This window comes from Lithobates pipiens, unplaced genomic scaffold, assembly GCF_037356315.1.
Source record: "Lithobates pipiens isolate NorthernLeopardFrog02 unplaced genomic scaffold, aLitPip1_a1.2 Scaffold_3, whole genome shotgun sequence".
NCBI classification, from domain to species: domain Eukaryota; kingdom Metazoa; phylum Chordata; class Amphibia; order Anura; family Ranidae; genus Lithobates; species Lithobates pipiens.
The window spans coordinates 60,010,922-60,026,658 of NW_027507790.1; the positions used below are offsets into that span (position 1 = coordinate 60,010,922).

A 15,737-nucleotide genomic window follows, 5' to 3' on the forward strand; every position below is an offset into this window, starting at 1 on the left:
CACTCCTGTAATAGTACGGGAAAAAGGTACCTCCACTGATGCTTTATCACCAAGGCTTGTTTCCACATCAACCCAACATTTTCAAAATCCAATTGTCATTGGGAGGTGAAATCTTCTGAACAGGGGAACAGACAGCAAAACAAACATTACAGGGGTGTTAACCCTTCCATATGCTATCCAAAAAGCTTAAAAATCGTTTTTTGGCTGGAGCTACACTTAAAAAAATGTACCTGTTTCAACTTACAAACTGATTCAACTTAAGAACAGACCCGATCTTGTTTGTAACCTGGGAACCGCCTGTAAGCCATATGGCCACACATGTACTTCTTAAGGGCCTGCAGAGCAACTCTCAAACACCTAATAAACAAAACTAGGGATGAGGCCTGGGCCATCTTCTGTATTTTCATTTTTTTGTTCCAATTTTATTTAACATATTTAAAGCCTTTTCTACATATAGTGGTAAATATTCATATTTGGTTATGGTTTTTTTTGTATGTACGGTATGTTAAGGTTTTCGTTACGTAACATTTAAATTATACACTATACTTGAAAAATTTAACAGAAAATGAATGTTTAAACATGCACAAATAAAGATTTACAGCAAATAAACAGCAAGTGGCAATTATGAGCTTTGTTGTTCGAATTACCTTTCCGTTAGAACGGAAGCATGTTTTGGGTTCTTCTGAAATGGATTCATTCCCAATCTGAAGTGGTTAAAGTTAAACGAAAAAAAAGGAAGCATGTTAAAATAAAAGTATGTTCTTTACATTATTTTCATCTTGTGCAGAGTACAAGTGTCACAAGTTATATCTATAGGTATTTTAAAGGAGAAATTTATGTTTTTTCTATCTCGATCACAGTACAACCAGGCCAGGACTGGGACAAAACATAGGCCTGGGCTTTTTAGCCTGAGCAGCCCATGACATATTTACCGGCCCCTTCCCCCTTCTGCAGCAGCCGGCAGGAGAGTAGAGGAGGGGAGATGGCAGAACTGCGCGAGGTAAGTAGGGCTGGGAAAGAGCGTGGGTGGGGGCAGAGAGCACAGGGGGGTGGGAGAGCATGGGCATGGGGGGTTGTGTGGATGAGCCCAGGGGGGCCAGAAAGCTTTGGGAGGGCAGAAAACACAGGGGGGGGGGCTGAAAAGCACGGGGGGGATGGAGATCACTGGGAAGGGGCAGAGAACACAGGGGGAGGGCAGATAGCACAGAGGGGTCGGAGAGCATGGGGGGGCTGGAGAGCACTGGGGGGGTCAAAGAGAACTGGAGGTGGCAGAAAGCACACGTTAAAAATAATTATTTTAGAACTGAGGACCAGTTAAAGCGGAATTCTGCCCCCCCTCACGAAAAAAATTAAAGTCAGTAGCTACAAATACTGCAGCTGCTTACCTTTAATATTAGGACACTTACCTGCCCAGCGATCCTGCAATGTCGGCACCCCAATGTCGGCTCTCAGGTGCTGCTGCCGCCATTCGTGGTAAGAAAAAACAGGTACCCTTTTCCCACACCCCCATGAAAGGTGCCAAATGTGGCACTGGAGGGGGGTGGAGGAAGCAAATAAGTGGAGCTTCTACTTTTGGGCTTAATTTCGCTTTAAACCCTCAAACAGTATATATTTTTTTAAAAGCCCCTGCAGAAAAAAAAGGGGTGGCAGTTCAAATTTATTAGGTCACATATTATAAGCACCATGGTTTATCAAGTGCAAATTTTTAGAAGAACTAGTGGCACAATACCATACTAAATATTTAGCCACATGGTCTGTCTGGATAGTCCTTTCAGACTTTCCCTGTTTCAAATTCACCTTTCTATAGCCATGGGGACTAGTCACTATATGTTGAGGGACCTATGCCCACCAGACACCCAATTCCCCCATCCATCCTCTCTCACCCTTTTCTGATCTCCTATTTCTGTTCTGCTAATTCCCTACACCTTTATTGATCTCACTCTCTTCTAACTGATGAGCTCTGGTGTGTGTGTACAGACCACGTGCAGAGCAGGCCAAGAAGTCGGCACTGCGCTGCGCTAATCACAGACAATGAGACATTGTCCCGATGCGCGGCTGCAGAGATCGGAAAATGTCTCATTGCCTGTGATTACCGCAGCGCAGTGCCGACTTCCTGGCAGGCTCTGCATGTGGGCTGTGTGAACACGCCGGAGCTCAGCCTTACTTCTACTTCTAACCTAAGGGTGTTGTTTACAAGCTCAACCTAATGCTTTACACACATGGCCCATGACAGGATTTCTGTAGAAAGCTGAGACCAAATGTAAGTTATCTTCTCAAGCCTTTTATCTTAGGCTGCAGTCTCTTGTTTGATATGCTGACAATATGCTACATGTGTGGAGGTATTCTTTTTCTATTTCCATATGCAAGTTTGATTAGAATAAAACTTTCTTCTTTCAAAAAATTCACAAACATTAATTTTATTGCACACAAATGCAATATATTCCCCAATTTATCTAGGTAAATATAAAAGCTGAGGCTGTGCTAAATAAATAGGTGTCCCAACACTTCAAGCCTTAAAATTGTGCATTCCCATGAAACAGTGACAAACTTTGGTACTAAAAATCGTCCACAGGCAATGCTTACAGGTCATCAGTTTAGGGTTAACTGTGAATAGTGCCCCTAGTGTGCACTTCTGTGCGTATGTGCATGTACAGGGGAGTAGGAGGTGGACAGCCAGGGAAAGTGACAGCCAAAACCAAATGTGATATATATAATTTCCAGGCTCTTCTTACTAGCTTAAAAAGATCAACAAATGGACATTTGCTGGTCTGTCTCCCCTCTACCAGGCGACATCTACAAAGTGGGTCCTGGGCCTGCAGGGGAGATACCAGTGCCTGAGAAACATGGCGAGGGGGGATGTTGTGCAATGGAGAAGCGCACATAATGGGGGCCCATGATAGTGATCACAGCAAAGTCCAGCAAAAGTTGGCTTGTGATGTTTGCATGCATTCCCAGAAGCTCTAGCAGCTGGAAGGGTGTGTAAAACCATTGCTGCTGCCAACATATGGCTTATGATGGTTTCAGCAAAAAGGTTTAAAGTGCATCCTAACCCTAAAAATATTTAATATATTCCAGTTTATCAATCCACAAATTATGTGTCCAGTTTTTATTTGTTCTGGCTTTCTGCCCTTTTTCTTATCGTATATCACAGGACACAGAGCCATAGTAATTACTATGTGGGTTATAGGCCACCTTCAAGTGATGAACACTGGCATGCCCCAAGATAAAAAGTGCACTCCCTATATAACCCCTCCCCCTACTGGGAGTATCTCAGTTTTTTTGCCAGTGTCTAATGTGTTGGTCACGAGTAAAGATGTGCTGTGCTGTGCTGAGCTCCACTGGAGCAATCCTTGCTGGGGCTAGCCATGCAGCCGGATCCATTCAAATTATCTTTTAGGCCAAATTGAATGATACCTGGGCCTCGTATCTGATCAAACAAGGTCTTGTCTGTAAATGCTTCTCTTTTAGAGAGCTGGGCCCTGGGATCCAGTACTTTTGGTAGTAAGGCCATAAAGTTTTACTGGCGGTGATGCTATTACAGGTCCAAGATTGTGTGTTTCCTCGAGGATCCCCAACTCCTGAAGGTTTAACGGAACCCACCATGAAGGGTGAAGATTGGGTCTGTTGGTTTTACCACAGAAAACCCTGCGGTGGGAAAGGTAAGTGGAGTTTTTCTAAGAAATGTTAGAATTTTCTTATGAATGTCTCCTTTAAGTTAGTAAATGTTGCATACTTATGTGTCACCACTAGGGGCTGTATAGAGCACATACCTTCTCACACTTCCTCAGAGAGCTAACGATGTGTCGGCAGCAGCAGCTTCCATTTCCTCCAGCCAGCAGCAGACCTCCAGTAAGTCTGGGGGGAGGTTCCCTCCCCAACAGACGCCCTCACCTGTGCTATTTGCTACCTCTCTTCCAAGAGGAAGAAGCAGTAAAAAAAAACAAATCACACCGCACTACTCGGCAGCATCCAAGCTCTCCTCGCCATTTTCTCCCCTCCCTGTAAGATCCCATATGACAGGAGGGGGGCCGTAGGAGTGTAAGGCTGGGGGCGTTGGCGTCCTTCAATGCCCAGTGCAGGAAAAAGTGTTTAGTACTAGAGTGATTGCTGCAAGCTGCAGAGGGACACAAGAACGTAGAGGGGCATGAGAGAGGTTGGTGACACAGGCATTATTTTTGACACTTTTACTATTGCATCAGGCTGAGCATTAATAGCAGCGGCAATGGCTGACTATTGCTCAAGCAATGAATGCGATTTTCTGGTCGTACTTCTACTTTGTGCATCTGGCTATATTCAGATGGGGGGGTTGAAACAACCCCAAAAAAGGAGCTAAAACGGTCTCCCTCAAGCTCTGGAAAGCCCATTCTTCAAATGGCATCCTCCCCTGAGAGGGGGTGGCTGGTCAGAGTGAGCATCGGGGCCATGAAGTATTTGCAACTGGTTTTAACACTGAAGCCCCTGTTCATTTTACTATTTTTTCACAACCATGGTAGGTTTTAATCGCATCCCAGAGTGGTTAATCACATCCCAGTGTGGTCAAGATGCGACAGGTTCTCCATTTTCCTAAGACCCTTAGACTGTGGAACTAGGGGCAGGAGAAGTCGATTCCTTCAGGGGACTGTGGTAAGGCTGAGGACTCCTCTTCTGAGGTGTCAATTGCGGGTGAGTCAGCTTTCACAATCTGTAAGATTTATGGTACAATTTTGTGCTGAATGATCCACTCCACATTTATGTACCCTTAACTGAGTGTTTAGGTTCGCTAAAGACTCCTCAAGCTGTGCGTGCTTTTTCCCGTCCATTCTTTGTTGGGACCATTTTTTGTATCTGGAAGATCATCCAGATAAACATTATTTTTCATTCTAAAAAGTTTTTACACTTTATCTTATGGTAGAGAAAATTCACAAAGCGGGGTATATCAGCAATTAACACTACTATATCCTTTGTGAGTAAGTTTGACTTGTCCGGCAGACATTACTCAAATACTTAGGGATCCAATAGATGAAAGGTTGGAATTTCTATGAAAAAAAACAAAAACAAAAAAAACACTTTTTTCTCTGGCAGGTTGAGTGTTTTAACCTGTGTTTCAGATTATTCTGCTCAGCTGGTCCAGGAGGCAGCTTTATGTTTGCAATAGTTGCTAAAACAGATTCCGTCTTCTCTAATCATCATGCAAGAAGCTCCTGGCTAGTCTTCCCTTTTGCAGTAACACAGCTATCTGGGGATATTTTTGGATATATCCAAAGAATTACTAGCAAAAGAAAGATATCCCTTTTGCCTTTTAAGCGAAGGAGTAAATGTGTTTTTTATTTCAAAGCTCCTTCTTCTGTGCCAGGGGCATCAGCCTCCAGGCAGTCACGACGGCCTCCGCCGTCAGGTTCAAAGGGTAACCCCAGGGACAAAAGAGGTCTTGAGGGTGGAAGCCTACAAGCTACTGTAGCCTCATTATGAGGAGGTGCTCCTGCTTGCTAAATAGGGAGAATTTTTATACAGTTCTCAGGGATTTGGCAGAAGGAATGTCAAGACGAATAGGGTACTTCCTCAATAGCTCCAACGTACAAACTGGAGTTCCCAGAGTTTCCGTCTCCACGTTTTCTCAGATCAAACATTCCTAAGGATCCAGAGAAAAATAAATCTCTCTCTCTAGCATTGGACCATCTTTTGGCAAAAAGTGTTCATGGTGGCTCCCATGTAAGAGCAGAGGTTGGGATTTGGTTAAATCAAAATGGACATTATAGATCTCAAAAATCTAAAATGCAATTGCTGAATATAATCTCTCCCTTTTTGCATGAAGATGCATATCTCCATACGCTCACTAGTAATATTTTCTTTCAAAGTGGAAAATCTTAATTTTCAGTGTGTAGCTCTGCCTTCCATCTAGCTGCTACAACTCAAGTACAAAGTTCTGGCTCCTTTTCTAGCCAGATTAAGGGCCCAAGGTATAACAATTATGGGTTACCTAGTCGGTCTGTTCTTTTAGACCAGTCGGTAGCCCGCTTAGACCAAAAGTGTGGTCCCCACATTCAACTACCTGGAATATCTAGGTTGGATTCTCAACTTAGGAGGATCTTCTGTAAAACATTAAGAAAATACTTGGGTCTGATCATAGGTACACCCAGAAAAGGGTATTTGTACCCCAGGCTAAGATCAGTGCCATAAAGGACTGATCTAGGTAGTCAAAGCAAGATGTTTTTCTCCTATTCAACTTTGCGTGAGGTTGTCGGGAAAGATGGTGGCTTCATTCGAGGCCGTCCTTTGAGTTCAGTCTCATTCTAGACTGCTGCAAAGCAGTATCCTATTGGCTTGAAACAGAGAATTCAAGTTCTATATTGCCAATGTGTGACTCCAAAGCCAATGGCCACATCACCCTGATAGCGCTCGATCTAGTCCGATCTTGGAGGCTAAGCAGGGTCCGGCCTGGTTAGTACCCAGATGAAAGATCACCTGGAATTACCAGGTGCTGTAGGCTGAGTGCACCGGGGCCTCAGTTTATGGTTAACATCCAAAAATCTGCGAAGGGGAAAAGCCTTCTTTCAGTTACCTGGGAAATAGTATCAACATATGCCAACCTTTTTTTGTTTAGGTTGGGTGACAGTCATGAAAGAGGCAGCTGTCCAGGAGAAGTGGCCTCGATCAGAAATGGTCTTGCCCATTAACATTTTAAAAATTCAGGCAGAACACTTGGTTCTGAGGGCCTTAACGTCCAGTTTAAGGTATTCTCCTGCTGGGAGTCAATCCGTTTATGCCACAGCAATGGCCTATATTAAGCACCAAGGGGGCACAAGAAGTTGTGCGGACCAGAGAAAGGAGAATCTTATCCTATCTTGGGAAGAAAATAATGTACTTTGCCTATCGGCAGTTTTCATTAGAATAGAAAATTGGCAGGCGGGCTACTTGAGTCGCTAGCAGTTTTTCCTGGGAGAATGGTTCCTTCACCCTGATAACTTCCTTTCAATATGTCAAGGATGGGGGATCCCAGACATAGATCTGTTTGCGTCCAGGATAAACTAAAAAGATTGACAACTTTGTGTCAGGAACAAAGGATCCGCCAGCATGCGTAACGGATGCCTTGCTATACCTGTGGAATTCTCACTGATTTGTTCATTCCCTCCTATTCTGCCTACATCCACAACTTCTTCACAGGATCAAGCAGGAAGGGAAGTCATTGATTCTTGTGACCCCCAGTGGGGTCCAGGAAATTTTGGTATGCAGAGATCATAAAGATGGCAGTAGTGGATCCATGGACCCTACCTTCACGGCCAGACCTTCTCTCGCAAGGTCCGAAGTTCCATCCTATTTTTTGCAAATGATACATTTAATGGTTTGGCTATTGAGGCCCACACTCTGAAGAAGCGTGGGCTGTCAGGTTTGGTAGTTTTCTACCTATACAGAGCCAGCCTCCATGGTTATATATTATGGAGTCTGGGGAACATATGTCTCCTGGTATGAAACCAGGAGTTGCACCCCAGGAAATAAGTCGAGGTAGAGTCCTTGATTTTTTCTGCAGATGGGGTGAGAAATAAAGCTGGACCTGAGTGCTTTCTAAGGACAGGTCTTGGCCTTATCGGTATTATTTCAACGACCACTTGCTTCGCATTCTTTGGTCCATAACTTTAGTCAGGGGATAACTCAGCTTAATCTCCAGTTAAGTAACCCCTGAACCCTTGGGATTTGAGTTTAGTTTTGTTGACATTACAAAACAGCCTTTTTTGGGCCGATACAACATATTCCCTTGGTCCTTTATTGACAAGAAAACAATTTTTTCTGGTAACCATATCTGCTGCAAGAAGGGTATCAGTACTGGCTGCTCTTTCTTTTTTTTATATAATCTGTATTTATTTGTATAGAATAACAAACATAACAAACAACAAAAAAGGCAGGGGAAATATTTGTCAAGCATTGATCACAATGAGCAAATAACATGGAAACAAGGTACTTTCTTCTAGGTAGATCAACACTTCCACTGGGGAAACCCCACCCACCCAGTTTTCACTTCTATCTGCTACAATTTCCGGGGGTTAAAGGTCAAAATTCTCAGGGAGTACCTGCCTCCTTGCACCTCGTATGGGGAGGGGGGCCATGTTAGCCTCCATCAAACCCTCCTCTGGCTGAAATCAGGCCTACGGGCTCAGGGAGGTACAGGACCTGGATTCTCTATGAATCCCTTCCCCCCAACCAGAAGGGGAAGAGACCACTTCTGTTTATAAATAACAGGCCTACAACTAGAGCCTAACCCCGCAGCCTGTATGCTACCTAGGCTGAGTAAACATGCAGAGATCTAGAGTTTAAACCAAAAACAGAATGGGGAACACCAGAGTAGAAAAGTCAGAAGAAGGAGAAGGATAGAGGAAGACAAGACCACCTCCACCAGGCGTGCACGCCTATCACTATGTGGCGCTTCTCCTTATTGGGTTACTATAGCGTGCACCTCTGGGACCCGCATTGCCCTGTTCCTAAGTCCCCGCAGGGAGGGCTCCGCAAACTCCAGAAGAGCAGTATCCAGACTCAAGGGAATAAACCTGTCGTCTGAAGTATTTTGCAACCATGCAGCCCATATGGTTTTAAAGCGATCACTTGTGCCAATGCAGGTTGCCACCCATTCCTCTGCCTCCATGATCTCCTGCACCTTCCTGGTCCAATCCTCCGAACCAGGTACATGAGCCTGCTTCCATTAAATAGGAAGCAGGCATTTGGCTGTGTTTAGGAGGTGCGGTAGTACACACTTCCTATAATGGCTGATCGGTATAAAAGGTACATGGAGGAGAAAATGCATTGGCAAAAGTGGGACATTGATATCTAGTATGACCTTAATTTGTGCCTGGATTGTCTCCCAAAAAGGTTGAATATTTGGTCATTCCCACCATATATGAAGCAGGGTGCCCCGGAGGCCGCAACCTCTCCAGCAGCGATCAGACACCGTGGGGTAGATGCGTGAGAGCACAGCCGGCACCCTATACCACCTCGACAGTAACGTATAATTTGTTTCTTGAGTTCTAGACTCGATAGAGCTAGAAGGAGTCAGGCAGTACAGGGGGGGTCAACTGCGCCTCAGAGAACTCCATCCCCAGGTCTTGCTCCCACTCTCTAATGTAGACCGGCTTGGTTTCTGCTTCGGACAGGCTTAGTAGCTGGCAGCAAAAAGAAGCTTGAGAGGTGTAAGTTGAGAAGGGACTCTGATGGGTGTTTCCAGCGTGTCAAAAAAATGGCTAAACTGCTTATGTCGCCAGAAGTCAATTGGAAAACTGCCATAGCGTGTCCTGAGAGACTCCAGTGTGGGAAGTTTCCCACCCTCCAAAAAGTTTGCCACATGGAGCGTTAGGATCATCTACTCATCTTTTAAAGAAGGCCCTTTGCTCCCCCGGAAGGAACCAACAGAAGACCCCAAGCAGGGCCAATGGGGATCCAGGGGGCGCTAAGGAGTGTAAGGCATTAATGCTATCCCAAACCCTAAGGGTCTGTCTCGTGAGGGGGGAGGTCATATCTGACAGCCCCCTGTGCTCCTTCGCGAGCCATGGGGCATAGGCCAGGTCCCTACCAGCCATACATTTTTTCAGGGGAACACATAACCTAGTGTAGGTGTGGAAACGCCAATTCAGAATCTGTTGGAGGACAATGGCCCTGTAATACCTTCGGATGTCTGGAATCCCCAGACCTCCAGTCCTCTTCATTTCAGCACGTTCATAGCTATTCTAGGCCTCTTTGCACTCCACACAAAATCTATGAGCAAGCTGTTAAGCAAAGACAAAAAAAAGGGACCAGGCAGGGGAATCGGCAACAACTGCAGAAGTACAATCGTCTTAATAATGTTCACTTGCCAAGCCAAGTGAAGGCCGTTTTAGTCCATAGGGAGAGGTCGGCTTTAATAGTTGGATAATTGATATGGATATGGATAATTGTGGAGGTAAAGAGTCTCATAGCTGTCCGTCAATTGAATACCCAGGTACTTAATAGAAGACCTAGCCCAAGTGAAGGGGAAGGCCGCTTTTAAGTTATCTTTAAGTGACTGAGGGAGCACTATCGGTAGAATTTCTGACTTTGAGTAGTTCATTTTAAAATTGGATAAGGCTCCAAACACTTGAAGTTCTTTCAGCAGGTTCGGCACTGAAATAAGAGGCTCAAGTAAGATGGAAAAGAACATCATCCGCATATGCCGATAGCTTGTGTTCCATATTTCCCACTGTCAGTCCCTGGCTGCTCTTTCTTGTAAAGAGCCATATTTTTGTTGATCACAAAGATGAGGTAGTATTGTGTCCTCATCCTAACTTTTTACCAAAGGTAGTATCAGGTTTTTATCTAAACCAGGATATTGTTCTACTATCCTTTTTTTAGAACCTTGTTCTTTGGAAGAAAAATCACTCAATTTTTTTGATGTGGTGAGAGCAGTCAATATCTACTTAAAGGCGATTGCTCAGGTTCGGAAAACTGATGTTTTTATTTGTGTTTCCTGAAAGTCCTAAAGGAGGACAGGCAACAACGAAATCTACTATTCTAAATAGATTTCTAAGTAATCGTTCAAGCTCATGGTTAAAGAGGTGGATTCCACCCTCTCAAATCAAAAACGCACTCCTCTAGGGCTGTTAGTGCTTCCTGGGCAGTGCATCACCAAGCCTCCATGGCCCAAATCTGTAAGGCCGCAACTTGGTCTTCAGTCTATACATTTACCAGATTCTATCAAATAGATGTAAAAGGTCATGAGGATATCGCCTTTGAGCACAGGGTACTGCAGGCTGCCGTATTAGTCCTCTAGTCTCTTATTGTCCTACTTTTTGTTGTGTCTGCCTCCCTTCAGTTGGCATTGCTATGAGACATTCCACATAGTAACTACTATGGCTCTGTGTCCCACGATGTACGATAAGAAAATAGGATTTTTAAAACAGCTTACCTGTAAAATCCTTTTCTTTGAAGCACATCACTGGACACAGAGAACCCTCCCTTCTTTGGTATACACGTGTATTGCTTTGCTACAAAACTGAGATGCTCCCAGTAGTGGAAAGGGTTATATAGGGAGTGCACTTTTTATCTTAGCCAGTGCCCATCACCTGAAGGTGGCCTATAACCACATAGTAACTACTATGGCTCTGTGTCTGTCAGAGAGCTTACCCTAGTGGACGCTGTGCTGGCCACTCTGGTGCGCACTGGCACGCGTGTTTTTGTGCAAGCTGGTGTGCACTCCTCTGTGTGCTCTGATGTGCACAGTTCTTTGCGTGCTGGTGTTCGGGGGTGTGCGCACGCCCGTGCGTGTTGGTGTGCGCATGTGCGCTGCATTTGGTGCACTCGAATGCACTGCATTCGGCCTATCTAGGTTAGCTGTGCACTCTGCTTGGTGCTGCCGGATCATCAGCTCCTCTGTGCCTTACTCCTGTTACCTGTACCAGTGTTCCTGATCTCCTGACGACCCGACCTGCTACTTGGATAACCCCTGACTTCTGCCTGCACCTGAGCTTGGCCTGTTTGACTCCGCTTCTGCCTGCTCCTCTTACATTGCTGCCCGCCTGTTGCTGAACCCTGCCTGTGCCCTGACCTCCCTGTTCTGCTCCTGCTCAGCACCTGTTTGCCTGTGTTCCAGCCTTCATACAAGCTGTTGTAGGACTGTCTACCCATCCAGCAGCTGGATACTACTATCAGGCTCTCATTCCATTCTGCACTCCCGAGCCTCCTGTTTATTCTACCAGGGGCCCCCGAGTTGGAAATGTAAGGGAGACCACCCTCTGCCCAAGCGGATTCACCGGTCAGGTACGTAGAAGTCTGATAGTGTCACGTGATGTACGTCAAAGAAAAGGATTTTACAGGTAAGCTGTTTTAAAAATCCTATTATTTTTACCTGATAACAACACACTTCTGGTCCCTTCATTTCTGTACTAATTTATCCAATGTATGTATGAAGGGTTGCTACCCAGGCTGGACTTAAAACATGTCTGCCTTAGTTCATCTCCACTACATGGTAGTTGATGGGTTTAGTAGTTTACAAAAGAAAATATTGCTTTTGAGGTCTTTTCAGCTCACAGGAAGTACATAGGTTACTGCATTTCTGGCAAGATAAACAAGTATTTTATGTACTTGCTTAAAAAGTTCTTAGCTTGAAAAAAGAAAACGAATGAAGCCACTACAAATAAGGAATGGTAAGCTGATATATGTGTTTCTTTTGGGTTTACACTGTAAAGCAGACACTTTAAAACAAAGCATATACTAACATTCACAACTTATTTTAGTGAAAGATACTTTATATATCTCTTCTAAATAAATAAATAAAACTCTTCTTTTTCTTTCTGCTGGAATTTTTCTATTTCTGGCACCACTGCCTGTTGCATGGGAAGAGGAAAGAGGTTGATGTTGCCATAATGTTCTAATGCGCTGTCCATGCTTGGCCAAAAAAACACTTTTGGTGACAGAAAACAAATACTACAAGCAAAGATAGTTCTGTTAGTAAATGCTCACCATAGATGTTATCTGTGCCTTTTTGCCTAATACCTGTAAAACTCTAGGGAAGAAATACTTACAGTGGTTTAATTGGTGGACTCCTCTTTCCTGCAGTCATTTTCATCAATTCAAAGCGACTAGTGTACAGCTGAGTGTGTGTCACACCTTCATCCTGAGCATAGATCTGGCTGGTCCGAAGAGGTCGACTGTTCTTTGTCTAAGGGTGATAAAGCATACTAATAAACACTATAAACCTGTAAGTAATTACCATAAGCAATGTACAGAGTAGTTATATCGTATTACCATAAAGAGATGCTGCAATCAAAAAAGGAAAAACCTGCTTTTTGTAACTGCAATGGCCATTATCTTTTCCTCTACTGTCAGGCCCCAATTATTTGACCTTGCGAAGATACATTTTTCCCTCTCTTTACTGGTACTACAGCTGAGATTGGGCCTCTGCTTGTTTCAAGAGTTTCTGGATTTCTTTTGCATTGCATTAACTTTTTTTGACGTACCAGTAAAATTATTTTTTTTGGAGTACAGAACACAGGATCTTTAGTTATTAAACCCAAATCTTTAAAAACTATCAATAACTATCAGTCACTATGGCATTTGTTTTCTGTATTCTGCAAAAAATGTGGTTGATCCTGCTGCTCTGTCTCCCCCTCCATTCTGCAAAATCCCCAACTACAGTAGGGATATGAACAGGTGTTGGCAGCTAGTGCATATGCTCAGTTTTCAGTGTATTTTCTACCCTGACCAGTTTCTCCCTATCACATCTGAGCAGGTCATGTGACTATAGAGTCACACATGTGGCTGTGTACACAGTGGTAAATGACAGCCCACTCCCTCCCTCCTTCTCCATGCCCATTAACCATCTAAACAAAATGGGGGGGGGGGGGGTGGGATATTATAGTTTATTGACATTTTAATTATATCTTCTGATTCCTCCTGTATTGAATTGTATTGTAACTGTACTGTCTACCCTCATGTTGTAAAGCACTGCGCAAACTGTTGGTGCTATATAAATCCTGTATAAGAATATTAATTTATTTTACTCTATATTCCAAAGGCTGTTTTTTTTTCTTTTGAACATGTGGCCAGCAGCAGAGGACTAGAAGCTCCTCCTGCCACTGTTTCCCTACAGACAAGCTGGGAAAGAGCTGAGTCATGTGACAGCTGTATATCGATTAGGAAATAAGGTACTTAGCTGTTTTTTTTTTTATTAAAATAATTACAGTGCCATCATCCACATACAGAAATAAAAGTGACAAAGAGTCAACCAATCTAGAAGCTGCAGAAGGAAAAGGTTAAGGTTAAGTAAACCCTGACATAAAATACCTATTGATCATGCCAGAAATCTTGTCAGCTAATAACTTCCTAAGTTCTCCGCCTCTGCTGCACTCTTACTAGTTATCATTGTTTTCAGTGATCTCTTTTGGACTACAACCCCCCAAGTTTTAGAGAAGAGTAGGGAGGGATGTTCTGTAGTCCTTACACACTTCCTGTGTTAGAGTGACAATGCTACTCCTCCATAGCGATAGTAAGGTGAGTGAGCATTGTAACTCTAGAACAGGAAGTGTGTTAGCGACAGGATCACTGGGTAAAAATAGATGGAAAAAAAAAAACGAATTCAGCACATGTAAGCTGCAATATGTAAGATTTTCTCAAGTTTGGATATGCTTTAATAAATATTTCCCATCACTGTTCAGGTCTTTTTAGATGTCTTCTAATAGCAAAACCTGCCCATTTTACCTGGCCTAATTGAATTCCACAACATAAAAGCCATCAAACAAATGACAGAATGAATACTGCATAATCATTTTTTTAAAGGACTTGCTCTAAGTGCCCAAGCTGTACATCATATCATATCCATAAGCACTGTCCTTATCGGGGTCTTGTAAAGAAGGACCTAGGATTGATATGAATCTGGATTTTGTATATTCCATAACACCTGGATGAGCATTTAGTTCTATTTTTCTGTTATTTTCGTGTAAAAAACCCAAGTAACAGAAGTTTGCAATGCTTGAAACTGTATTTAACTAGGGTGTGTACAGTTGTCTGCCAAATCTATTCCTTTCTCACTGTACATACAACACTGTATTTACCCAGTTTCCCACCAAGACCACTCTGCTTAAGAGAATAAATCATTAAAGACAGTCAAAAGGTATTATCTATTTAGGGAGCCTTAAATGTATTTTATTGGGATTTTATGTGATAGGCCAACAGAAAGTGGCACATAATTAATCGTGAAGTGAAAGGAAAATTATAAATCGTTTTCAACATTTTTGTTCCCCAAAGCACCTCCGCAACTCTATAGGCTGTCAGACATTCCAATACCTTCAGAAGGAAGGATTTTACATTATCCAGCATCTGCATGAATATCCATCATTGCAGAGCCTACCTGGTCTTGGTAATTCAATGCATTGTTAGAGCCAAGAACTCCTGACCTTTGTCCCATACCGACAGATCATTGAGCTGCAGAGCTCTGGAGTGAAACTAGGCATAGGGAACCGCATCTTTGGCAGCTACCATCTTCCCCAGCATCTGCATACAAATCTGAATCAAGGAACATTCCACTGACCCTTGAGATTTCCACCTGGGCTCGAAAAGACAGGCATTTTTTGTTTGGAAGCAGGAGCTTCCCCTTTGCCTTATAGAGGACTAGACTTATATACTGCAGTTGTTATATCAGAACCAAGATGAACCTCTGGATGTTCTGCACCCATCTGAACTTCTCCAGGACTTGTACTGTCTGCTGGATATTTAAAATGAGTTTGTAAGCTGATTGCTTCCTGGGTAGCAGGTCTTCCAGGTATCCCACAATGGGGATACCCCGTGTCTTTAATAACCCCAGGACTGGAGCCAATATCTTGTTAAACACTCTTGGGACCAGAGACTGGCCAAAAGGAAATGTCACAAACCGATAGTAGGGATCCTCAACTTTTAAACCCAGAAACCATTGTTGAGGCTGGAAATAATATTAGGATGTGAAGGTTGCAATCCTTGATATCCAATGACACTAGAAAGTCTGATGAAGCAAAGCAATCATCTACTGGCTGAACTTCATCCTGAATTTCTGTACTTTCCAGAACTTGTTGAGACACTTGAAGTATAGAATAGGCCATTCATCTCCATTTGGCTTTGAAACCATAAACAGGTTGGAATAGAAGCCCTGAGACCTCTCCTTTGCTGGAACCAGTATGATGACCCTTTGGGAAAACAGCTTTCCCAGGACCAGAAAGAAAATCTGTCTTTTTTTGTGGATCTGAAGACTCTCTTCAGATCCACAAGAGTCCAGGCAGCCGCAAAGGTCCATAGAC

The 15,737-nt window shown here is 43.5% G+C and overlaps 1 protein-coding gene across 11 annotated transcripts in view; it reads right to left on the reverse strand.

Moving 5' to 3' along the window:
- LOC143940418 (E1A-binding protein p400-like) overlaps positions 1-15,737 on the reverse strand; it is a 303,118-nt gene that overhangs the window by 46,397 nt on the left and 240,984 nt on the right. For all 11 annotated transcript variants that reach the window (XM_077461750.1, XM_077461754.1, XM_077461752.1 and 8 more), the window contains 2 exons: positions 12,495-12,631; positions 648-704 (listed from right to left, as the gene is read on the reverse strand). In XM_077461750.1, coding sequence (XP_077317876.1) covers positions 648-704; positions 12,495-12,631 — 194 coding nt within the window. The remainder of the gene's footprint in view (positions 1-647; positions 705-12,494; positions 12,632-15,737) is intronic.